The sequence below is a fragment of the Xyrauchen texanus genome, chromosome 22, assembly GCF_025860055.1.
Source record: "Xyrauchen texanus isolate HMW12.3.18 chromosome 22, RBS_HiC_50CHRs, whole genome shotgun sequence".
NCBI classification, from domain to species: Eukaryota; Metazoa; Chordata; class Actinopteri; order Cypriniformes; family Catostomidae; genus Xyrauchen; species Xyrauchen texanus.
The window spans coordinates 11,585,082-11,612,493 of record NC_068297.1 but is presented as its reverse complement, the minus strand read 5'-3'; the positions used below and the strand labels follow the sequence as shown (position 1 = coordinate 11,612,493).

Sequence of the window (27,412 nt, the reverse complement as noted above, 5' to 3'; positions counted from 1 at the left end):
CTATTATTTCTGTATGTTGTTACTGCTATAGTCATATGATACCTCTGACAAGTTGTTACTGTAAAGAAATTGTCTGCAGCAGCAGATATGTGTGAATAATTTTGTTTTCATATTGTTTCCATATGCAGAAATACATAGAAAACTATAAGAAGTAGCAGAGCAATCATTGACAATCAAAAGGTGTGAAATAATATATTTATTTTTAGAAAGCATGTTCATTATATATTTTACATATATTTATAGTTTATCTATTGTTGATTTGCCATATCATAAAATTTCTTTATCTACACATTTTGCTATTTTGTTAAATATTGTCATTCATAGTATTTATTTTTTTAATTACAAAAAATGTCTGCACATTGTGTATCATCATAGAAGGTACTCAAAGGTATGTAATTTGGTTAAACAAGATCAGCCGCAATTGTCATTGGATGAAATGAAGCCAATGGCAGCACCAAGTCAAAATAGAGTGTAACTGACTTTTTGAAGTCAAAATATAATAAACCTCCTCTAGGTTTTCTGTTGATAAGGCCCACAGTCACCCACCATCCTTTTGTGTGGAAAACCACAATCGTAATGGATCGTAAATATTATACAATGTGCACCTGGCTTAAGGTCTGTTAATGATGACATAAAAAGGACTAACTTAAACTCAAACATGATCTCACATTGACATATTACATCATTAGTTCATTTAAAACAGAATTTAGATTAACTGTGTCTTGTACTTGGTGATACTTCAAACAAGTAATTGAACAGTCAGCTTCATTGTGTATAGCCCTGTTTTAAAAAACAAAATAAAAAAAGAAGAAAAATCCAGCTCTGTATGCATTGCTGCTCGGCAGCAATTTGCCATTGCGCTCTTGCATACTGCGGTATAGTCAGGATAGTATGAAGGTGGCCAGTTTTTGATTAGCTGTTGTCTTTGGCACATGTTGCACACAAATTGTCTGTGTGCCCTTGTTCAACAACCTCAGTTTAATATTTTTCAAAGTCAAACGAAACAGCCGCATTAGAAGCATTGTCCAGCCATATATTTGTGTCAGCTTTCTTCTATAGGTATTATGCAGCATTGACATTAACAGACACACATTTGCATTGCTTGATGCGTTGCACTTTCCGTTGTCGGTATGGTGGCTGTAGCCCAGGGCAGTGAAGTCGTACGGTAACCCTGGTTATCCGGCTTGGCGGCAGAATGCACAGGATTGGAATGAAGAGTTGTGGTCTGGCACAGGTGCCATTTTTCGACTTCGATGCAGAAAGGTTTGGGATGTCAAGTGGCGAGGGATGAAAAATGAGTTACATTGGCCATAGCAAAAGCGGTTGATCACAGTTTGGCTCAGACAGCCCTCCAAGCTTACTGTTTGACGTAATGGCTGTGTTTTGCACCAGTCGCTCTTTAGGTACTTCCTCTCTGTGACCACTAGGGCCTCACGGCTCGACGACAGCACGTCGTGTTTACCTTTCTGCCGTCGTGGGGACTTGTGTTGGGGTAATGATGCTAAAGTGAGGGATGGCGATGACAGCTCGTTGCCCTTAAGCTTGTAAGGGGAGGGGATGGAACCTTGAGGTCGTGGCTTCTTGGTTTCCGTAGATACACAAAGCGTCCATACCAAAATGGCAGGTAATGCCAGCTTCCAGAACATTCTATGAGATAAGATTGAAGAAGGGAAATAAAATTAGTGCTTTTGTAGGGTATTCTGTTTTTGTTTTTATTATTATTATATTTCAACTGGAAAATAAAGGTACTGTATATTGAAATATAAAATGTAACATTGTACTGAAGCGTGTCACTTCTGTTCAACCAACGTCAAATGGAATTGGAACGCCAAACTCTCTCTTTCTAAAAAAACATAGTCCAGCACCAAACTCACACTATTGGTCGAGCTAATGTTTTTTTGGTCTGGACGCATCACTCAAACAAAAAAAGGAATGATTTTAAAGTGCAACCCTTGCTTTAAAGTATATTGATATGTATTTGTTTAGCAGAATTTGAATAAATGGTTATACCTCATTAGTGCTGGGTAGATGAAATCTGGTACTGATTACAAATTACACGGTTTAAACTGTAATCAGTAATGTAATCTTTTAGCTTTCACATTTAGGAAGTCTAATTTTGTTATTTTTGGATCATGTTTTGATGAAAATCTAATAATTTATTTTGAATGTAATAAGTACCAGTTAATCCTCCTTTCATTAAACATTATTAAACATAAAATCAAACAAGAATTTACTGGTTGTAAGCTGCTTAAAGGGTCATAAAAATAATACTATATTACCCAAGATGGGAGACAATAAATACATGTTTGTAATCCATATAAAGTAACTGTAATCTGATTACTAATATTATACAATGTAATGTAATCCAATTACAGGTTCTCAATTTTTATAATCTGATTACATAATTCTGATTGCATGTAATCTGTTACTACCCAGTTACCTAAAATGCTAAAACAGTTTATGTATAATAAACTCATTTTGGCACAAATTAGGATTTAGACCTTGGTTGAAGCTGGCAGATGTCTTACTATATTAATTATTTTAGTAATACTGTATTGTATTATTTTGTTTAGCCTTAAAAAAGTACTGGTGCAGTACCATGGTACAGTGATGGTATCACATGGGAAATTAATTATTACCATATTCATTCACATACCATGGTAATTACATGTTACTCCAAGATACCTCAAAGAATATCATTCTGTTTCCATGGTACATATAAAAAAATAAAAAATCGTGACAACATGTCCGGAAAACCATGGTAATGCAGCACAGTGTTTTACGGTTACTTGACTAATTTCTCATTCTTTGTACCGGAAGTGTCTTTCCTTAAAAAGCAGAGTGCTGCTTATCATGTAATGTTGATAAAGATAATCCCAGTCTTTGGTCTAAATCCTCAGTCCCGTTTATCATGGCGCCCTCTGCCAATCTGGCTTTAGATAACCCACAATGTTGATAACCTCTGACATTTCTGGCCTTGTTCTGTTCCTCTTTTTCTCTCGGCCAACATTCTCTTTCAACTTGTCTGCTGGGTACATTGGGAATAAAAGCACAGTTGTATTTATGCATTTTTGTTTGTACCTTCCACAGGCTTTTTGAGGGGATGTGGATGTTTTTTCAGGACAGACCAACCTAAAGAGCCCACAGAAAGCCTGGAGCTACATAAAGCAATTTTACCTCATTTTCATATCATAAAACAAGTGTTAAGCAACAGTCAGGCCAAGTAATACTGTAAATCTTTCTCCAAAAGTCGAAAAGCATAAATATACAGATTTAAAGCAAGCGCCTGCTTGCTCAAGTTTCACTTTAAATACGATTTAAACATTAGTCCCACTCTGAAGAGGAATGACAATGAGATTGAGAGGCATTTCATTTGGATGTTTTAAAGTGCTGTCATCATTTACTCATCCTTATGTTGTGTAAAACTCATATGACTTTCTTTCTGCTTTGGAACACAAAAGATGTTTGGCAGCATGGTAATCTCAGTCCTTGTTAAATTGAAATGAATGGGAAAAAAATTCCAAAAGCAATTTGAATGATGAATAAGGCTAACATTATGCCAAACAGCTTCATTTTGTGTTGCTCATATGGGTTTGAAACAACATGATGATGAGTAAATAATTACAGAATTTTCATTTATGGCTGAATGTTTACTTTTTTCTTTGGTCAGTGTGACCAATATGAGTACATTTGATTAGCTAGATAGCACATAATCCTAAATATTTCTTATTAATTTAACATTTAAGATGTATAAAATCCTACAACTTTATCTTATTTCCAGGCTTAAATAATCCAAGATTTTCATTGTGGTCTCAGATGTCTGGAACACACTGTATATTGGGTTATCGGAAAGATTAATTCACTTCTAAGGCTACAGCTCACAGTGACTTACACGGTGGCAGAAAGGAATGGATTAATCACCCATATCTCCCTCCATAAGTGCCACCGGCAGCCATTAATGCTGTTTACTTTTACACCAGTCCTAGAATGCTCATGCAAATAAACAGGGCCTCCCATTAAAAGGGAGCCATGAGGTTACAAAGAACTGGCCTTTATGTCTCTGCTGAGGCAGGGTTAAATAATGAGAGCTTTGCTTTTGTCGGTGGTGAGATATGCAGGGGACGTGTAAACAGTAGGCAGAGAACCATGTGAATGTTATTAGATCCGGATGTAGGAAGTTTAGCAGTCTTGGGTTTCACTCATTTCGATGACCACCGAGTGACTAGAGGGCTCAGTTTACTGGTAGCTCCATCATAAAGACTTTGTGTGAAGAAAAAATGGAATACTGGGATATGACAGTGGACTACTTAGAGAACTGGTTCTCAACTGGTTTTGTTTCAGGGCCCAGATTTTTACTTACAAAAAAATCTAGAGTTCTGACAAACTTGCAGCAAATTTCCCACGTATTATTTTCATATGCAAACGAGCTTGCAATTCATCGCAAATATTTGCTAGAAGTTTGCAGAAAGTGGAAAACTTTTGGTGACAATCAAGGGTTTGAGGGGAGTTTGAAGTGTTCAGCAGGTTTGCAGCAAATTTTAAAGAACTCTCAATTTTTGCAAGGGTTTAGTGGTACACAGTACTGAACTTGTTGTTTGTACTAAAGTGTCAAAATCTCCTTAAAATAAATAGTTATTTAGATTGTTTCATTTGAATTAAAAAGGGCATTCACCTGATCCATGATTTTGAGTCACTCTGACCCCAAAACACATTGTGAGTTTTATGCACTAAAATAAAAAACATTTACTGATCCAGCAGCAATTGTGCATTAGCAGCTCATGAATATTCATGAGACTGCATTGGCTGAACACCTCAAAGCTCTTTCGCATGAGTAGAAGTTTGATTTAAAAGGTTGTTGTTTATAAAGAATGGAAAAGCAGTGTTGACTTCCTGGTTAGACATTGTAAATGGAGAAACATATTTAACACTGTCCTGTGAAAATTTTGTGTTAGTGTTGGGGTTGTTACTGCATATATAAGCAATGGTTTGAAGTAGTAATATAATTCACTGATTCTTGAGATAAGGGACAAAACATAACATACAAAACTAAATTCTTTACTTGTCTGTTGCACAATATTACTAAATATACTTGAATGATCTGAATTATAATATTTACTCAGAAAATATATTATATTTATAATTATTTAAATTATTCTAAATTATCTTTATGTGGGGGCCTTTCTTGGTAAATACTGGTATGTGATTAATTGTGAATAATTAGATAAATTGATCTGCACATCATGTAATGAATTTGATAAAAATAAAAAAAATTATGAATTGACAGCACTAACTGTATCATTTGCATTTAGCATTGTTTTATTGTTTTTAGTATTGATTTATTGTTATTTTTTGTTGTTGATGGACAGTTGAGAACCAGTGCCTTAGACGATGGCAACCTTGTTGCCTGAGTCTCATGCTTTCAGATTTTTGGTAGTGAAAGTGAAAACACACATACACACACACACACAGAGGGGCGATAAATCCCTCCCTATGAAAAATTGTGATTCGGAGATAATGACAGTGCCTAGTTGGATCATATGCAAGAAAATAAAATCTCTCTCTCTCTCTCTCTCTCTCTCTCTCTCTCTCTCTCTCTCTCTCTCTCTCTCTCTCTCTCTCTCTCTCTATCTCTATCTCTCTATCTCGCGCATGTGCGGTGTGTCTGGGAAGAGCGTGTGAGTGGAAGGAGTGAGTGGCGGCACTGAGTGAGTTCCAAACTTTTCCTTTCTTCCTTTCTAAGTTATTTTTCTTAATTCTGGTTTGGATAAGGAGACAAGGTGTTAGTGTGCCATTTTTGTCAGCATAACTGAAGATAAGATTCTGGTCTAGCTGATGAGTTGATATCTGTTGAGTGTTTTGGCCGCTGTTGGCAGGGAAATAGGAGCGTTAAACATAATGTCCAATTTCAGGATGAATAAGGCAATATTTATATTTGTAAGAGAAGTGGAAATGGTCAATCAGTTAGTAGAGTGTGGCTTGAGTGTACAGGATATGTTTGTTCCAGACTTGCCACTGCCCAATCTCTCGAAAAAGTTGATGTGTTCAAACGTACCCCCGTTTATTGCCTATTGCACAACCTTTAGTGAGCCATTGGAGCCCCCTTTACATGGCACCCCTTTGTTTTTTATACCTTGCATATATGGTTTTTGCGCCTCTGCCTGTGGCTAAAGAGACTCAAAATACGGGAAATGATGCTGAGTGTAACTCAGCTCCAAAGCAAAGCTCAATTGCTATGGAGAAGGATGATTTGGTTGAAGTGATTAAAGACAGCGCAACAGATGATTTGCAGGCTCAAAAGTCTGCATCTACTGAAATTATTGAATAGTCTACCTTAACGTGTCCTGGTTGCAGTGCTGAGATCAATGAATGAAAATGAAAAATGTCTGATGGAAAGCAGAGTGGAATGAGTGATAGTGTGGAGTTCCGGGATTCATGGAATCTGCTGGTGAGTTAGAGCAAACGGATAGCATGGTGCACTTACAGGGAGTGATGATTCTAGAGAGATGCAGATAGAAAGTGGTAGTGCATCTCAAATTGATGCTGAATTTATGACTGAGAAGACTAATTCTCAGGGTATTGACAGTGATTCAGATAGTGAGTTTTCAGACTTAATTGTTAATTAATTGACTGATTCGACCTTGTAGGAAACTCAGTGGGAAAAATGTGCTTAGCATTGCTATTATACTGTTGAACATCTAAAACATTTTTTGGATGGTACAAAAAAAATCTGCAAAAACCAAAAAAGTGGAGATGTTCTTTCCTGAACTCAAATTTGTATTTAATCCTCAGCTATTGTCATGAAGAAAGCATCACTAACTAATTGGATCAGCCTTAAGAAATTTGTTAAAAAGAGAGTGAAGAACTGCCCTCTAAAGCGCTAAGTCATTATGCATAGAACAATATACACTCACCTAAAGGATTATTAGGAACACCTGTTCAATTTCTCATTAATGCATTTATCTAATCAACCAATCACATGGCAGTTACTTCAATGCATTTAGGGGTGTGGTCCTGGTCAAGACAATCTCCTGAACTCCAAACTGAATGTCAGAATGGGAAAGAAAGGTGATTTAAGCAATTTTGAGCGTGGCATGGTTGTTTGCGCCAGACGGGCCGGTCTGAGTATTTCACAATCTGCTCAGTTACTGGGATTTTCACGCACAACCATTTCTAGGGTTTACAAAGAATGGTGTGAAAAGGAAAAACATCCAGTATGCGGCAGTCCTGTGGGCTAAAAATGCCTTGTTGATGCTAGAGGTCAGAGGAGAATGGGCCGACTGATTCAAGCTGATAGAAGAGCAACTTTGCCTGAAATAACCACTGTTACAACCGAGGTATGCAGCAAAGCATTTGTGAAGCCACAACACGCACAACCTTGAGGCGGATGGGCTACAACAGCAGAAGACCCCACCGGTACCACTCATCTCCACTACAAATAGGAAAAAGAGGCTACAATTTGCAAGAGCTCACCAAAATTGGACAGTTGAAGACTGGAAAAATGTTGCCTGGTCTGATGAGTCTCGATTTCTGTTGAGACATTCAGATGGTAGAGTCAGAATTTGAACAGAATGAGACATGGATCCATCATGCTACCACTGGCAGCTGGTGGTGGTGTAATCGGGATGCACACTTAGCCCTAGTGCCAATTGCAATGCCGCCTACCGAGCATTGTTTCTGACCATGTCCATCCCTTTATGGCCACCATGTACACATCTTCTGATGGCTACTTCCAGCAGGATAATGCACCATGTCACAAAGCTCGATTCATTTCAAATTGGTTTCTTGAACATGACAATGAGTTCACTGAACTAAAATGGCCCCCACAGTCACCAGATCTCAACCCAATAGAGCATCTTTGGGATGTGGTGGAACGGGAGCTTCGTGCCCTGGATGTGCATCCCACAAATCTCCATCAACTGCAAGATGCTATCCTATCAATATGGGCCAACATTTCTAAAGAATGCTTTCAGCACCTTGTTGAATCAATGCCACGTAGAATTAAGGCAGTTCTGAAGGCGAAAGGGGGTCAAACACAGTATTAGTATGGTGTTCCTAATAATCCTTTAGGTGAGGGTATTGCCGTTTCAATACTTTTTCTCTTTTCATCCTGATGGCATCCTTTAACGCTGGATCCTTAAACATTAATGGATGTAGTGATGTACAAAAGAGAACTGCCTTATTTAAGGTCTTACATATTAAGAAAACAGATATGATTTTGTTACAAGAGACACATACTGATATTGATAATAAGTGAATAAATTAATGGGAATGCAATATCAGATTAAGTCATGGTACAAACCTTAATGCAGGTGTCACTTTATAATTTTCATAAAAGGTAAGAGATGCATTTTGAGAGCACCATCTTTTCTTTTTCAATATTTATGCTCCAAATATAGGAAGCAAGCATAGTAGTTTTTTTAAAGAGTTTCTGAAGAATTGTTAAATTGATCCCAAAGATATGATTATTGTAATATGTGGTGATTTTAACGTTACCATAGATTATACTTTAGATAGAAATCAATTAAAAACTCTGAAGGCCTTTGGCTTTGGCCCACAATTTATATCTTGAATTAAATTATTATAAAGCAAAACATTCAGTACACTCAGAATTAATGGTTGCCTAACATTTTGCTGTAACAAGAGGCATACAAGGATGTTCCCTTTCTGGCCTTTAATATTCAATATCTATTGAACCATTACTGTATCTTTTAGAAAATGATTGCAAGTTGTTGGTGTTACTTTATTTCCAGAAAATCCACAGGTAAAACTTACAGTGTATGCAGATGATATAACTGTATTCATTAGAAACATCGATGATATGACTGCTTTGACTTCTAGTTTGATGACTTTTCAAAAAGTAACATCTGCTTGCATTAATTGGGATAAGTGCACATCCCTGATGTTAGGGGAGTGGCAAATAGTGGGCCACTTCGGCTTCCAAATCAATGCAAATGGACTAAAGATGGCTTTAAAGTAATTGGGATATATCTAAGAACTGTCTTGAGTTGGGAAATATTGGGAAGGATTAGTAGATAAAGTTGAAGGGAGACTGAAAATGTGGAGGTGGATCCTCCCAAAGTTATCTTACAGAGGGAGATGTTTAATTGTAAATAACCTGGTAGCTTCAATGTTATGGCACAGACTTACAGGGTTGGATCCTCCAGAAGAATTACTTATTACAATTCAAAGAGTCTTTGAGAATTTTTGGAGATGGTCATCATTGTCTTCCTCCTGCAGTTATATAGCTCCCAGTGATTGAAGGAGGTGAAGGACTTATACATATGGATGCAAGAGTCAAGACAATGAGTCTCCACGCATTACAAAACTGCAATATTGGTCATATAAAGTACATTGGATTGCCTTTATCTATATTTCAATGTATTAGAGGAATTTGATTAGATAAGCAGCTGTTTTTAATTGAAAAATCTGTTGTTTAAGAAGTATGTTGTCCTCTTTTTAATTTGTATGTGTTTGTGGTTAAAGCCTGGCAATTTTTTAAAAACATTCAGAGGGAAATGAAAAAGATGGTGCTTTAGAACCAAGTTTGCAGGGTTCCCACAATAATAGAAAACCGGAAAATGTCTATTTTAGTGCCTAAAAGAGGTTTTCCAAGACCAGGAAAAATGATGTTACTAACCATAACAATAACCTTAAATCAGTTTTTTCTACTAATGCTTAGCTCTAAAATATTTAATTGACTTGAAATTGCTCTTTGTGAGTAAAACTTCATTGGTCAGAAGGTGTGGAAATACTGTAATTACAAGAAATATGAATATGATGAAAGTACTAATTTTGTGTGATACCTATACACTAAAACGTCTGGGTTACGGATGTAACCTCCGTTCCATGACATTGTGTCGAAGAATCAACACTTGGTCTCTCTTGAGAGCCTTTTGCATCTCTGATCTATGAGAAAAGGTCAATGAGAAACTGGCAGACAGAATTTGCATGTATAAAGGGAGGGAAATGCATCTGTTTCATTCAGGATTTTTCTGAGAATCCGACAATGAGGTTTGGCCGCAACAGTGGCTCGGTTCAGCGACGTGGCCAGGAGGACACAACGTCTCATTCCCTCCATCAGGGAATGGAGGTTACATCCGTAACCCAGACGTTCCCCTTATGTCACTCACTTCGATGTTGTGTCGAAGAAGCAACACTAGGTGTCCATTTTAAATCACGCCATGCACTGAGCCGTGTACGTGTACTGCTGACACAGGAGCGGGCACGTATTTTAAGTGCCAAAGCGACCAGCTGTGCCAGGCTGCATGTATCCTTCCCCAACGCCCCATAAAATCATCAAAGCCTTTTGGTTCTTTACCCTCGACGGGGGAACAAGGCGATGTGCCAAGCATGGGAGCAGGCTGCGCCTTTTCTCTCTATATATTTATCTTATAGAGTTAAAGTGGCTAGGGCCTCGAGGCTGTCCCCCTCCACCTTGAAGCTGTATGTAGCTGCTATCGCGGCCCCCCACGACACAGTAGACGGCAAGTCTTTGGGTAAGCTCAACAGGTTCCACTGAGAGATCCCAAGAGGGGAACAGGCTCGAGGGATTTAACCTACAGGTGCCTCTTAGGAACCTGATAATTAAGTCATGATTACCCAAAGACTTGCCGTCTACTGTGTTGTGGTGGGCCGCAATAGCAGCTACATACACCTTCAAGGTGGAGGGGGACAGCCTCCCCTCCAACCTCTCCTGCAGGAATGAAAGCACTGACCTAACTGCGCACCTCTGTGGGTCTTGGCCAGGTAGAAGGGGTTCTGGCTTGGTTGATCGTGTCTATGACAGCAGGTGGTAGATCAGCTAGATCTTCTGCATCCCATCCAGGGGCTAGACTTTGAGGTTCCAGAGGTCTGGGTGCGGATGCCAAAGTGTGCCCCGTCCCTCCTCAGGGGGATTTGCCAGGGAGGGGCTGTCGCGAGGAGTACAAGATCTGAGAACCAAGTCCGAGTGGGCCAATAGGGAGCCACTAGAATGCTGTCCTCCCTGACCTTGCACAGAACCTGTGCAAGTAGGCTCACTGGGTGAAATGTGTACTTGCGCAACCCTGCAGGCCAGCTGTGTGCCAGCACATCTTCCCCGAGGGGAGCATCTGTTCGGGTGTACCAGAGCGGGCAGTGGGAGATTTCTCGGGAGGCGAACAGGTCTACCTGGGCCTTTCCAAGCTGTTCCCAAATCAGCTGGACTGACTGGGGGTGAAGCCTCCACTCTCCACTGGGCAAGCATTGTCATGATAGCGCATCCATTACCACGTTGAGGGGGGCTGGCAAACTGAATTGCAGAACCGAGTTGAATGGTCCTGGCCAGCCAGCATGACGGATTGGCAAGTGAGAGCCACGCATCCAAGCTCCGTGCTAGGGGCACTAAGGGGACTATTATTTTTGACATACCATTGTCCGGGGGCGGGACATGCAAATTCTGTCTGCCAAGTTCTCATTTGCCTTTTTTCATAGATCAGAGATGCAAAAGGCTCTCAAGAGAGACCCCAAGTGTCGCTTCTTCGACACAACGTTGAAGTGAGTGACAGACGGGGAACTGATATTTTACACTGAAATTACCCTGTGTGTTCTGGTCCTGCAGTACACTGCTGTTAAACCACAAAGTACCAGCAGAAGCTAGCATGCGGTCCTTTAAAGCTAGTGATTCTAGCATCTGACCAACCACTGTAAAAACCCAAAGCAAGCTTTCACTCACTCTTCCACGACTTCTAGAACCCATGACAAATCAAGCCATACCCAAAATCCTAAAGCTCTCTATATCTCTCTCTCTCTCTCTACACACACACACACACACACACACACACACACACACACACACACAATGTTGTGTTTCCATGTTTTATGGGGACTTTCCATAGACATAATGGTTTTTATACTGTACAAACTATGTATTCTATCCCCTAACCCTACCCCTAAACCTAACCCTCACAGAAAACTTTCTGCATTTTTACATTTTCCCCACAAGGTCAAACATTTCGGGTTTTACTATCCTTATGGTCCCCACAAAGTGATAAATACCCGTTCACACACACACACACACACACACACACACATAAACACTAACTGGCACCACAAAATTATGAATTTGACAGGAGTGATCATCGCTGCAATTATGTACCTCTCACAGCCACATGTAAATCTCTCTATAACATTAACACACTTAAATACACACAGTAGCCTTCAACCTCACACTTAGTTCACTTAACAATTTAAATTCTGTTGTAATTTACAACAGAATTTGTTAAAAAATAAGATTTTAGGTAGAATATCAGGGACTTATAGCCAGTTTCATTGTAAGGAAGTAATGTAAAAATGAAGAAATTCTTACAAATTTGGAATAGCATAATGAGGAGTAAATTAACTGAGCTTTTAAAATAGCATTGTACAAGGTTTTTCTAAAAGCTCATGCTAATGATTATGTTCCTATGGAGACACACATGCACAAGCTTGTTTACATAAAATTCCAAAGACATCAAATTAATTTAACCAAATGCAGCCACCATGCAATCAGTTTGTATGGCAATCAAGTGTGTGTCAGGTATCGTCTCTGATTAATGGAACACTTTAATGCAGTGTGCGCTTAAAGCAATTTCAGCATCTCCAGACCATATTCAACCCATAGGAGTCATGGGGATAGATGAAAGTGATGCTTGCTAAGGAAATCTTACTGTAATAGGTCATGTACAGAGTGCATGTTAATCTACACCACAGGAACCAAGATGTTCCACCATGAGAACATAAAGTGCGGAGCAAAAATACTGAAGACAAGTGACCATCTCCAGTGATCTTTCTCTTACACAAGAAACTAGATTGTACATCAGATCTCTGGTGCAGAAGGTAGCACATTCACTCCTGACAAAAATCAGCTGTTGGTTCAAAGGGACCAATGTTTGAATCTTGCTTGGATCATGTCCTGACCCCAATTCCCCTCTTTCTCCCCCACTTTCCTGTCCATCTAGACTATCCTGGGGCCGGTTGCACCAGCTGTGCATAAGTTCAAACTTAGTCTAGTTGTTGCATAAATGGCACTAACGTTGCGTTATGTTATTTTGCCACTGGATCAATGCAAAATATAATAGGTGACAGCACACACATTGTTTTGTCCTCCATGTGTAGGCTATGAAAGATATTTGAAATTAAATGTGTCAATATAACTTTTTAGATTGTATGTTTTTGTTTTGACAGTTAACGCAAGGCAGCAGCTTGAAATGATGTGCGCGGTTCCTGTTTACAAATTTGAAGGCTGCTGATTGGATTACAAAACAAATATGTAATTCTGTGCGACTACGCATCACTTTACGGAGAGCTTACGACCTACTAGTTAAGTTCTGCCTTAAGAACAGGTGGTGCAACCAAATTAAGAACTGATTTAGTTACAAACTAACTAGTAGTTACTATGCCCTTAGTATGAGCTTTACGTCCGAACTTACGTGAGATCTTACACACAGCTGGTGCAACCCTACCCAGTGGTGTAAAAAGTACTCAGAAATTATACTTAAGTGAAAATATGGAGAAGTATCTAGCCAAAAACATACTTGAGTGAAAGTAAAAAAGTATTCACATTAAACTTGTATTAAAAAAGTAAAAATAATTTTTCCTCTAGCTAGAAGCTAATCAAGACAGGAGATTGTGTGAGAGAGGATTTTGTTAAATTCGATTGGTTTGTTAAGTCACCTTTTTATTTTCTCTTACGACTATCATATTTCTCCCCTAGTGGCATTCATAAACTGTTCATAGAGTCATGTTACTATAATTAAACTTAGAAAATTATTTATATGTGGCCTGTTGTACGTAACACTGCAATTTCCTGGTGGAATGAACACTAGATGTGCTAAAACAACAATGAGTAAAACGGCAGATTATAAACACTTTTTGCTCTGTTCCTCACACAATGCTATCTATTGACATATAAACACCTTAATGCTTGCATTACATAAGCATCTACAGTACATCAACAAGCTTGTTTAAGTGTGATCAAATTGCTCGGTGGCTCAACTGAAAGTGTTGAATATGCGATATAAAGGATACAAGTTCTGAAGAGCACACGAGTTGAAACATGAGCTGAAAGTGTCATAGTAGCATCAAAAAATTATGTGGTTGCTTCAGAAATTGTGTTTTTCATCTCACTATTGGCTTTTTATGACACTATCAGTTAGGTTTAGGTTTCATAGTTATTATTATAATTAATAGTTGCCTAACAACAACAATAATAATTCAGCAAATAAGTAGACATGTATAGATATGATTTAAAAACGAAGCCAAGTGTAGAAATAAATGACTTCATAACCGGCCAATCTATAGAAGTAGCAGGAGTTTAGAATAAAGTTTAGGACAAAAACCATCAGTGTTTCTCACTTCGTGCTCATTGTTTTTAATGAATACAAAACATTCAGTTGGGCAGTCACGTCTAGTCACACAAATATTTCAACATATCCGAAGCTCAGTTCAGATACAAAATTCCGCCTCTGTAGATAGTCGGAACTCCACACAGCCTCCGTGCAACACTCATCTGTCATTTGTCGGATGCACTGAAAATACAGCTTCAGTTCAGTTAGAAGAAATTAAATTGATTGCAATCAATGTCATAAGTACTTTTCAAGCTAAAATAAATTTGTAAGGAGTAAAAAGTATTATTGTAATTAAGTAAAGTACAAGTATTCAGATTAAATTGTACACGAGTAAAGTACAAATCCCCCAAAATAATACTTAAGTATTATATTTAAGTATTTTTACTGAATTACATTACACCCCTGATACTATCCTATATTAATGGCAAAAGTAAAGTAAGCCTTAATGTAAAAGATAAAAAGTAGGATTGTACAAAGAGGTCCCCAAACTCCAGATGAATGCATCTGAATTGGATTTCATCTAAATGCTTCCATGGTGAGATTTGTCACTATTTGGTATAAGAGTATCTAGAGCAGTGAGAGTAAGTGATAGTAAAGCAGGCTCAGGGGTTGAAAATCAGTGGTTTAGGCTTGTTGAGTTAGACTCATGTTAGAAAACATGGCTGAGATTTAAACTGGTTGAATAGTTCAACCATGTCATTGACTGAGTTCTTCTCATAGCTGTCTTCAAACAATGCTTTGAGTCTGGCTTTCAGCTCACTCAAATACACACATTTACTTCAATAACTAAACAAGGACACACCATACCATACTAACCCAAATGAGGGAATCCCAAAAAGAAGGTTTTGTTTAACTTCTGCAATCCATTTTCTCCCCAGACAGATACAACATGAAGTAAAAATGTTGTGGGGAATTCCTATTGCCATCAATTTCTATTAATAAAAGGATTTTTTTTGTAGTATAATTCACCTAAAACCTAACCCTAGACCTAACTTATATCAAACCCTAACCTTAAACCTAGCTTTAAAACACAATGCATATGCTTGAAATACTGTTTAATCAAAAATTGGTGTGAATTATAAGGCTAATGGGAAACTTTTCAAGCCAACCAGGCTCTAAATCCACTCAGTTTAATGTGCTCTGAGAGGCAGTCACCACTTTGAACTGAGATGTGGCTTATCCTTTTCTGTGCCATTCTTTATAATGACAAGCACACATTTTGCACACAAACACACGCATGAGAAAGAAAAAAGCCAAGACTGTCTCACAACCTCATACACACATGCTATGTCTGTGTCCCCATCTTCAAACCCAGAGCTAGACATTCACACTCTTCAATGTGTTGTCTAATGTGATTAACACCCCTTCAATATGTGATCTCTCCTGTCCCACTCTCAATAGCAATCCTTCATGAGAAACATCATTGCACATCTCTTGTTGTCGTTTAAGATTTCTTTATTTTCAAGATTACCTGTATCATAGTACCGCCGCATTTAGGTTAGTTTTTTTTAAGCTTGTTACAATAGCGTTGTGTGTTAATTCCAACCTTACTTTTTAGGTTCCATTAAAAACAGGAGCCACATGCCGCAAGTAAAAAACCTCAAAGGAATAGTTCACCCAAAAATGAAAATTCTGTAATCATTTACCTCATGTTGTTTCAACCCCGTATGACGTTCTTTCTTCCATGGAACACAATAATATTATGTTTATGAATATTTTTCCATCCAATGAATGTGAATGCTCACTAAGGCTGTCGTTCTACAAACATTTGTTAAAACTTTTGCCCTAACGCTTTAACACCTTATGTAGACTTCAGTCAATATAGCTCCTTTAAGGAACCCCTTTTTATTTAGACTGTACCTGTTGATCTGGAGATGTATTGTATTGCTGTTATCCTAAAAAAAGGTCACAGGAGGTCAAAGGTCAAACAGCAGTTCAAAGATCGCCCAAGGTTTAGAGCTCCAGCTGCAGAAAGGACGTGTGGAAATCCATAAGAGAGACAAGAAGCTTCCCAGAGAAATACAGAATGATTCTTGAAGAGTTCTCCTTCAGTTGTGCTGAAATTGTGTCTCCACCAGCCCTTCCTGTTTGAGTCCTGCTCTGAAGAGGCCAAACTGAAGCGGTCACGCTTTATGGCTCATAGTTCCCCCATTTCAGTCATGTGTGTGGCATCCAGCTCGCATTCTGTGTCACTGAGTCCTTCCTGGGGAGTCTTTGAATCATCTTCTCATTTACTGACACATCAAACTGCCTTTCCAGAGTGAAGTGAGTGTGGTGAGATGAGAAGGGAAACCACCAGTTCCACACAAGTTTCTAACTGATTCATCTACACCTCTTTCTCTCACTCCCTCTGTTTTTGGTCTAGCACTCTCTGATACCTCCCCCTGAAGCCCACTGTTGATCACTCAGTTCTGAAAACATATTGTCTCTCCTCCACACGTTCTCTTTCATTCTCACCTTCTCTGCTTCTCTCTCTCCTCAAACTGCAGCTCACATGGGCTTTGCATCCTCGCCATAATCCCGTCCCTCTTGTTCTTGTACTGCTGCAAGTTACCATGCTTACAGTTTCTGCGTTTCAATACAACCTCTCTGTAAATATAAATAATACACCAATACAGCCGCACTCTGCAAAAATAATTGTCTTATTTTCACAATTTTCCTTAAAACAAGATATATTTACAACATTGTTTAAGATATTAATTGAATGTATGTTTAATTTAATATTTTCTTACTCCATCTGCAAATTCCCAATTCCCATCAGTATATATTTATATTGGTTAGATCCAAAGTTTGTGGGCTTCATTTCTGGAACATTTTGACATTTTTGCTGTGGCTTTATCAGGGTCCCGCCTGAAGGTTTTTCTTAAGTGTCTTTCCAAATGCAAAATGGTTTTAAACCACAGCACATCAAGGCAAGACAAAGCAGCTGTGTTTTGTGGCCTTAAAAGACAAAAGCTTTCAGTCACAAAATCTTTCAATATGCAGTTTATCATTTTAAATTTGAAATGTGTATACTCATAAATCTTCATTTGGTTTTGTATGATACACAGAACTAACTGTTCTTTTTCTGTTTTCTTTTCTTATTCTGTTGTTTGTGTGGTTTTAAACTCATCTCCATCTGACCACAATAGGAATGACATCCCTCTCTTGTTCGTTTTCTTTTCTCTCTCAAACACACACATAGAATGTTCTGAACAGTTAGTATTAGCACCATACTGTATCTGAACACACCCAAATAAAATATTACATGCACTGATTACACACACGCACACGCACGCACACACACACACACACACACACACACACACACACACACACACACACACACACACACACACACACACACACACACACACCCTCTGTGGTGGTCCAGGGTGGTTCTAATGATGTTCCAAAGAAACTAAAGCAGTTTCTTAAATGTCATGTGAAATTTCTCCTTTTCTTGATAGCAGGAAATTGTTCTATTCAGAGATTATTATTAGTGTTGGATGGTTTGGATCTAAAGATTTATGTTCACACTGCACACACAATCAAAGGTATTTTGAAACAATAACCATCAGAGGAACATGGTGGATGGAGTCATTGCCCTCTAGTGGTTAAAAATGAACTTGTGAAGTGTTGGGGTAGTTTATGCACTTTTTGTCAACATGAAGATTTAAGATACAAATGGAGATGAATGAATAACAGGAAATGCATATACTAGGCAATGCAACTGGTGACCATTTCAATCACTTATTTGCCATTTTATATTTTAAAATGGTTATGTAGTGTCCAAATCAATATAAAATCATTAAAACTGCATGCATATATCTATATACAATAATTATAAGAGAATTGGAAAAAAAAAGTATGAAATTGTTTTAGATGAAGTATGTCACACTGCAGAACATTACTGTCACGGTTTAAAATGTCATGTCAACTTCCTATTTGTTATCAGGTTGGTAGGTAACATTAAGGTTCATATGGAGATCAAACATAAATATTTACAGACATACATAACAATTACAAGTTATAAAAGTATATAAAAGCACACAATAAATCATGCAACAAAACCATACAAAGCTATATGGTTTATGTGAAGAAGAATGTCAGAAGAACATTTTTGGACAGGAAAGTCGGGATAGGAAATTATAGGGAAAAGAAAGCGGGAATGAGATCAGAACATGACGCAGCCCAGACACAAACCTGCATCCCCGAGGCAGCACTAAAGCTTTAACATGTCAAAAAAAAGTGTGCAACTGCTGTCACTGTTTTTGTACATCTTAACACTTGGCTCAGTGAAAGAGAAATCAGTGTGTGACTTTAAGATAAAGGACTGACTTTAATACATCTTCAAGTAAAAGTGTGTTTACACATGGTATAAAAAATAAACAGAGGGAGCCAAAAAATAACTGATGAGTCACGGCCAGTCGCTCTCAGGTATATCCCATGCGACTACACAGGTGCAATAAGCAAACGTGTGCTAAACCCTTTATAGTGCAATAAAATCAATGCAAAAGAGATGAAAGATGAGTAGGAAGAGATCATCTCTGTGTCTAAAGCTTCTCGATTTTACACAATGTGCCCACGCTGTTATATTTGTGATTTTTAAATGACTTTATATTATCTGGTTTTGACATCATTTAGATCAGTCTACAACTGGAGACATAGTCCTGACAGACAGAAGAGGAAAGGAGAAGACCTGAACATCATTTTCCTCTTTTGAAAGACATTGCTGCGTTTCTCAAATATTAGAAGTCCTTAATGTCTAACTGTCTGACAGACTGAAACTAGCAGGTAGCAAGTAGAAACTGATTTAAAAAAAAAAAATCAAGTCTCTTAGACATGCATGTGATTCGGTCCATTTCCAGGGTATCTGGGATCTGGACCAATCGAATGACAGAGATGAAAATGACAGCGTCCTCATCCTCAGTTGATTGTATTGAAGCTCAGTAAGATTGGATGACAGCAGGCAGCCTCTTAGATATCAGAGATTTCCCCTGAAACAAGAGAGATAAACAGAGCGAAAGAACAGAGAAGAAAATATGATTTTGTATGTTATTGGGCAGTGACATTTAAAACCCAAATTTAAGCATACTAAACAAGGAAATTATTCATTTCAATGGCTCATTTACAAAAAAAAAAAAACTTAACCCCAAAGCAGGTTTCCAACACAGACACCACAATGACAACAAATACAAAAAACACATGAATTCCAGAGAGGATACATTAAACTAGGTGAAAATAGCTGGTGTAAATAGCTTCATTTTCAATGAATAACAATTAAAATGTATGTCTGTTCCCAACACAAAGCTATCAAATGGATTCAGAGGACTTCACATAAGTTATATGGAGTACTTTTATACTACTTTGTGCTTTTTTTTGTAATTTTTTAAACTCAGCAGCATATGTTCCTAATAACCTGTATGGAAAGGAGGAGCTTGAACATTCTGCTTGAACATTCTGCTCTATTTGTTTTTGAAGGGAAAAAAAAATCATACAGGTTTTGAATGTCACATGGGTGAGTAAATATATGCAATGATACATTCCAGACTACTCAAACTAACATGAACAGGAGAAACACATACAGGAGAAACAGGGTTACCTGGAAGCATTTCCTTCCTTCAAAACAAGTTCTTACTTTTCTGTGGACAAGATAGAGAAAGTGAACAGGAACACATTTTGGCAACTGTTTCAACAGGAGACCAAAATGAAGAGTCATGCAGAAAGAGAGACAAACCACAGGTAAACATTTTGGTTGATAATGATACAAATAACGAGAAGAGATTGCTTAAACCTGTGGAAGACAAAAGCTGAGTTAGCATGACAACATGATTTAAACGTGGCATTGCAACTTTTCTGACCAGAGCTGGTGTCTGATTGGACAGGTAAGCTATCATTGTGGGGGCAGGGCCACTCCCACTTACCACATTACGAGTAAACTTTTCAAATGAGGTTCTGCGATCCTGTATGCCTCCCAACTTAGTCAACAAACCATAAGATAAAGAGTGGAAAAAAATGGGGCTACACAAGAAAGGTCGGAGAAATCGTAATCTCTCATTGAAAATTATTGACGTTTTGTCACTTTGTCACTGCAAAGTGTTAAATGCGTGAACGCCCACTTAGATGTGAAATAACTTAAGATAAAATTTAGTTAAAAAGCTCAAGGGTGTCCTCACAAAGTACCCACAGAAATCTGTATTCGTGATAATTGCATTAAAATAGAAATGAATGTACTGTGCATGTACATTCACCAGTAAGTTGTTCTTATGTGTTGTGGATAAGTTGTGCAATGCACAACATGATTCTATATAGTAGTGATTGTAACAAGATTATAAATTGGTTAAAACGTTTTTAAATAGTTTTCAAATAAAAAGTTTTACCTTTTTTTTAGCCTGCAGAAGCTCCTGGTAGGCACTGGATCTAATGAAACGACTGTAAGAGTCACTCTTCATCAGCTTGTAGATGTGCTCCTGGGAGGCATAAATTTAAATTGTAATATTTAAAACCATTAAAACATAACTCAAATGACTTGTTTTTACTGATTATTCCTAGATAGCACAACGGCTGAACAAGCACACATGCTTTTCACCTGTGCGTCCTCAAAAGCGTATCGTCCTGGGTCTTTGACGTTCTGTGTGGTTTTGTCATAGCTCTTTGAGTCCACGTTGATGGCACTAGGTGCTCCAGGAGCCAAGAACTCCTCCCAGATCTCCTGCACCCGTGTTGGCACCTCTCGAATCGGCCTCCTCTTTAACTCCTGCACTGCCAACCAGAACCTAATACAAAGAGGATTTTAAACAACAAAAGAGAAAACTTTGCAGGATATTAAATCAAAACATGAAATATCCAATAGTTCTAGCGGTTTGCCCGGTGAGAAATCTGTCCATGTTGCAGTGCTTCACACCACCAGCAGGGGGCATGAAGGGGGACTGTTGGTGTACCTGAGGTTTTCCGAACTGAATTCAGACTCCAGGAACTTGAGGAACTGCTCTCTCCCAACAGGATCTTTCAAGACCTCATTGATTCCAAAACCCCAGCGTCTAACTCTAGTCTGACCAGGTTCTTTACTGTTAAAATACACACATATACACACAAAGATGTTTTACTATCATACATACAAAAACAAAGTAAAAAAACCAAACCATAAAAACCAACACATTGCTCATATTCCTTATCTCATGCACTAATCATATGCAAACATTTTACACAAACTACCATACACATACAAACAGATTCAAATTCCAACTTGACATTTTTCATTTATTTTTAAGTTTCACACACATTAAAGATGCTGCAAGAGATTTCATTTATTATGCTAACTCCTGCTAGATTTGAATTAGACTAGCGAATAAGACCACCATCTATTTTCATAATCCTGCTCTGCAAAGACATGCCAGCAAGCCTTTGAGCATGCAAGTTGATTGGCAGACACAGAGCTTTTCTGATTGACCATAAAAGATCGGGCTGCTCCCTCAACTCTGTTTACAGAGCTCAAGGCTATCACAGAGACAGGCCTGATATCTCAGGAGGTCACCAGTGTTACCTGTTAGGTAGTAGGGACATTTTATGTGTGGTACACCAAAAAAAATAATTGCTTACAGCACCTTTAAGTTTAATCACCACAACTTTGACTTCTTACCTTCATTTTAAATTCTTCTATAGCATTACCTAGTGAATGGGTGTTTGTGTAAATGCATATTTATTCAAACAGACCTGGTCTCCAGCTCCCAAAATGTTGTGTCATCTGATATCCAGGGATTAGATGGGTCAGAAGTGGACAGGAAGGGGTCATAGTCTGAATACTGTTCAGTATAACTCAGCAAACTGTAAGAACCATTACAGATGTTAGGGAGAAAAGGGAGGAGAGAAGAGAGGAATACAGAGGTCACTCAATGGCAAAATTATTTGGTAAAATACCATACCATACCATACAAATGCATACAAACTACTGTAACATATTTATGGAGTGAAATTCAACTGGTGGTTTGCATCCCCCCAAAAAAGTTATACTTTGTATAAAAGTGTCTGCCAAATGAATAAATGCAGATGTAAAAGGTAACAGGTCTGTTCTGATAGGTTCGTGGCCAGCAGGTAAAGAACAATGATGAGAGCAAATAATGCAACTAAACTAACCATGATAAATAAGCTTACCAATGTTTAGAGGGTAGAAATCATATATTTTGTTGCTGACATAATAAGCCATGCATCCAATCAAACTACACTGTATTTTGGCGTACATTTATTTTAAACTTGGTAGAAGCTAGGTTAATGGCAACAAATTAGGTATATTCCAACATGAACAGACTGCATTTAAAAAAATTAAAATATAAATACAAAATTGCAAGGTAAAGATAAATATTGTTTTCATTCAAGATCACTAAACACACATATATATATATATATATATAGTTGATCTATGTTGTAAATTGGTTTAATTTCATGTTGCACTAAATTGTACTGGAGATGTTGTGACATCCTAATAATAGTCATTGATCTCACAGAAACATGAAACGAGAAACATGTTTGTCAGGATGAGTAATATCTACACAGACCAATAAACAGATCAATAGTAAATCGTTTAAGAACTGTAGAATAATGAAGACCTCTCGGTTGTTCATCTGTCTCTCTCTCTCTCTTTGTGTGCATGAGCGGAGTGAGTGGGCGGAGATTTGAGTGTGAGCGTGTGGCTGTTGTTTCAGGTACGAGTAATCTTATTCTATCTTCAAATGTATTCTTTGCTTTCTTTGAATGTTTAGTATATTTCGTTTTTGATTTTGTTGTTTGTACTGAGGATTTAGTTTGGGGGAAAAAGCAGGTGAATTACCAGGGTGTCAGCTCCCAGAAGTGTACTGGGAGCATGGCGTGCCCGGGTGGTGGGAGTTTGACGTGGCGTCATGGAGTTAAAACAGACTCGACTGCCAGTGTAGAAGAGTGCAGCTTAGCAGTGGGTGAAGTAACTGGACAGACTTTTTGTCTGTGTTCCGCATGAATAATGCTGTGGTTGTGTTTGTGAAGACAATTGATTTAGCGAATCAGCTGGTAGAAAGTGGGGTTATGATGGATCTCCCAATGGTATCTTTACCCAAGTGTTCAAAGACAGTAACTTTGTCCAATGTACCATCCTTCATTTCAAATGAAGTTTTGTCCCAAATGTTGTAAACATGATTCCAATTGGGAGTAAATCTCCGCTACTGACATTTGTTGTTTTACTTAGGCACTGTGTTTACATGATCCTACAAGAAAATTTTGGATGTGGTGAAACGGGGCATCTTGTCCGAACCTGTCCAGGCAAAGTTGATAAGCCCAATAATAAGCCTTTATCAGAGAATAACATTAAAGATAAGGTACAAGATAAAGAAATGCATAATGATACTGCTGTGGCTACTGATGTTGCCTGCACCCAGTTCAGTGCAGACATATATTGTTGTGACAAATGTGGAAAATGTAGTGGACAATGGATCAAGAGAGAAATCTCTTGAGAGCGGTCGGAAAGTGAAGTGAGCAAAGTGCAAAATGATGACAGCATCGTAATAGCTGTTGTGCACTCTCCTGTGTCAGAATTTTACAGAATATGATTACTGTACATTTAAAACACCTCAGAAACGAAGAAAACTGCAATGTCCTATTGTTAAACAAGCAACAAGAGGAGCTAAATATGACTTTAGCCATACTGATACGGAGAGTGAAAGTGATCTACTGCCTAGACGATATAAATCATTCTTAAAAGTGACAGAAAATTCGAGGAAAGTGCGCATTGAAGAATATTTACCAGATGTTCTGCAATTTATTGAAAAAGCTCAAATGTTTAGGAGTGAAAATTGCTTCACAAATCAGGAGGTGTATCATTTGAAGAAAATCCTCACAAAGCTTAATACACAGCCAGAGAAAAACGTCAGCATTAAAAATGCTTAAATAAAAAATAAAAAAAATTGTGTTTTTCTTTTTTTCATTATGTTTTTTGCTTTCCTCATTTATGGGAGAAATAAAGATTGTGACTCATTGAAGTACTAAAATCTCATGACATCATTGATGTGTGGAGGAATTTTCATAATTCTCAGAGACAATATACATGGGTTCATGCATATGACAATTTACTATCCCGTGCTAGATTAGATAGATTTTATGGTTATAAACACCAGTTTAGTTTCTTAAGAAGTTGCTCCATTACTCCAGTCAGTTTTTCTGACCATAGTTTGGTATAATGTGTTGTAACCGCAAACTCTATTAAGCCAAAAAGTGCTTATTGCCACTTCAGTAATAACTTATTGAGTGATAAGTATTTTAAATAGATTTTTAAAGAATTTTGGAATAATTTTAGATCCACAAAGTCTTATTTTCAGTCCCTACAGCAATAGTGGGACCTTTCAAAGGCACAAATTAAGCAATTATGTCAACAATATACTTTTAACATCACAGGAGAATTAATTAGCACAATTAAAACATTAGAGAAAGAGTTATTGGATTTACCTGACATTGTTGATGTTACTGGTGAGTCAACATTTATTAAGAGATTTAAAGAAAAGAAAAGCTCTTTAGCTAATCTGATGGATACAATTACACAAGGAGCTCTAGTCTGGTCACGCTTCCAGAATATAGAGTTAATGGACGCATCTTTAATGGAATCTTTCTTTAATTTCGAGAAAAGATACAGGCAAAAAAGGCTTCTTCAAGCCTTACACTCAGATACTGGAGTATTGATGTATGATTCTGTTGAAATTCGAAAGAGGGCAGTCAGTTTTTATGAAGATTTGCATAAAAGTGATCTTATGCATGGAAAAACTGTTGATACTGTTTTTTTTATTTTTATATATATTTTGTTTTTTTAATAATTTGCCCCAGGTTTCTGATGAAGCTAATTTTGAACTCAGTAAGCCTGTAACTATGAAATAATTGAATAGAGCTCTCTAAAGTATGGAATGTGGCAAAGTTCCAGGAATTGATGGTCTAACAATTGATTTTTATACAAAATTTTGGTCAGAGATAAGTATAGATCTAGTAGAGCTGCTAAATGATATTTTGGCTACCATTGAGCTGTCGTAGGGCAATTCTTGCTCTGTTGCTGAAAAAGGGTGATTTAAATTAGATAAAAAATTGGAGAACAGTGAGTTTGTTGTGTAGTGACTATAAATTGCTTTCTAAAGTTCTAGCTAATAGATTAGGTAGTTTTAGAAAAAGTCATACTTCCTGATCAGACTTACTGTGTTCCAAAAAGACTAATATTAAAAATAATATTAGTTTCATTAGAGAGATTTTAGTCATCTGCAACAATCTAAACAAATAATATTTTGGTATAGTGTCAATAGATCAAGAAAAGACTTTTGACAGAATTGAGTATAATAATTTATGGGATGTTTTAACAGCTTTTGGTTTTAAGCCTGATTTTGTTTCTATGATTAAAGCTTTGTACTTTGTAAGGTTTTTTGAAAATGTATGGAAATGTATGCACTCCTTTTAAGGTGTATAGAGGTGTCAGACAAGGTTGTGCTCTGTCAGGAATGTTTTACACTTTGGCAATAGAGCCCCTTTTATGCAAGTTAAGAAATTATTTAAATGGTGTTTGTATACTAAAGTGCAAAAATATATTTAAATGATCAGCTTATGCAAACAATGTTGTTGTGCTAATTAATGGACAGAGAGACAATGATTTAATGCTGGAAATAGTCTCTGTGAACGGGTCTTAAAGTGAGGCTATATTGGTTGATAGTTGGTCCAATGGACTATCAGAAGGATTAATGTGGTCCAGAGAAGGTTTTAAATACTTGGGTGTGTATTTAGGAGACGCAATGTTTATGTTTATTGCATTGTTGAAAAAGAAAAAAAGTTGCTTATATAAATGGAAGTTTTCACTTCCAAAATTACATATAAAGGCCGTTTATTGGTAATCAACAACCTAGTAGCATCTGCTTTATGGTATAAATTAGCCTCCACTAGATTTATTGTCAAAAAATACAATCTACATTTTTTATTGGGTCAAGCCAAAATGGCAATTTATATTACAAGGAAAAATAAGATTGAATGTGATGTAAATGAGAATTTAAAAGAATTTAACCTTGTAAAATCTAGGATTATAAATGACTTTCGATATTATAAGACCATGAATGATCTTATTACTTTTGAGATGATTTGGTGTTTAATTATTAATGATAATTTAAGGTTTGAATACCTTTTAAGATGATGTTTTAAAAAAAAATGTATGTCATGTTTTAACAAATGTAATAAAAGGATTTCTGAAATTCAAAAAATTATCTCTCTCTCTCTCTGACTTACCTCTCTGCAACTTTGGACATTTTCAATCGATGTCTGTCTAACTGTAATTGCCAAAACTTGATCTGTAAAGACAACAATGGTAACAGTCAGGGTGAATGCGTGTGTTAATACAGTGTATACAGATTCAGATCCAGATCCAGATTCAAAATCAAAATCAAATTCAAATGTCCAATTTCAAATTATAAATTCAGATTCAAATTTAAAATCTAATTTAGTAATTAAAATATGAAATATACCTATTTACTGTACATGTATGTCACATACAGATCTGACATCACCTGCTCTTGAAGCTCTTCCTCGGATGGTTGCTTGGCTTCAGGGACTGGCATGTGGGTGGGGCTATGGCTGCGAATGTCATTCTGAAGGCCGTATACAGACTGCAAAAACATCACAATAATTTACAGCCTTATTTACAAACACTTAAAACCGGCTCAGTCATTAGAGAAAAGATTGTGACTGTGTGACTGAGACTGTGTGATTGCATCAGTGATAGAAACATTCACACGAACGGCGAGGTGATTGGTGAAGCAACTTGTTCTGATTGGATTTCGTGTGGCTCCCTGACTGGTGGAGTGATTAGAGACTTGACTGAATCAGCTTGCTGAATGGTTCAGTGATAGAATGAATGGAATTGGTTTAGTGATTAGATGTGTGCCTTTAGGAAATTAGAAGCTGGAGTTATTTGATTAAATGCTGAATTTACTGCAGGGGATATGCGGTGTTAGAAGTGGTGAAGCACCTTTCTTGTTTTGTGTGGGTTCTTCATTCTGGATGATTTCTTTATGTCCACCTCTGTTGTATTCACACACCCTGGCTGA

General features: G+C 37.4%; 1 protein-coding gene and 1 pseudogene across 3 annotated transcripts in view; both read right to left on the bottom strand.

Moving 5' to 3' along the window:
* Positions 1 to 189: 189 nt before the first annotated feature.
* LOC127662230 (gremlin-2-like) lies at positions 190 to 17,218 on the bottom strand (annotated as a pseudogene).
* A 724-nt stretch (positions 17,219 to 17,942) lies between these two features.
* The window catches only part of LOC127662224 (regulator of G-protein signaling 7-like), a 67,433-nt gene continuing 57,963 nt past the window's right edge, over positions 17,943 to 27,412 (bottom strand). For all 3 annotated transcript variants that reach the window (XM_052153327.1, XM_052153326.1, XM_052153328.1), the window contains exons 10-18: positions 27,334 to 27,408; positions 26,873 to 26,971; positions 26,595 to 26,656; positions 22,041 to 22,151; positions 21,269 to 21,394; positions 20,917 to 21,103; positions 20,708 to 20,797; positions 19,930 to 19,969; positions 17,943 to 19,324 (exon numbers count right to left, since the gene is read on the bottom strand). In XM_052153327.1, coding sequence (XP_052009287.1) covers positions 19,949 to 19,969; positions 20,708 to 20,797; positions 20,917 to 21,103; positions 21,269 to 21,394; positions 22,041 to 22,151; positions 26,595 to 26,656; positions 26,873 to 26,971; positions 27,334 to 27,408 — 771 coding nt within the window. In that variant the 3' untranslated portion in view covers positions 17,943 to 19,324; positions 19,930 to 19,948. The remainder of the gene's footprint in view (positions 19,325 to 19,929; positions 19,970 to 20,707; positions 20,798 to 20,916; positions 21,104 to 21,268; positions 21,395 to 22,040; positions 22,152 to 26,594; positions 26,657 to 26,872; positions 26,972 to 27,333; positions 27,409 to 27,412) is intronic.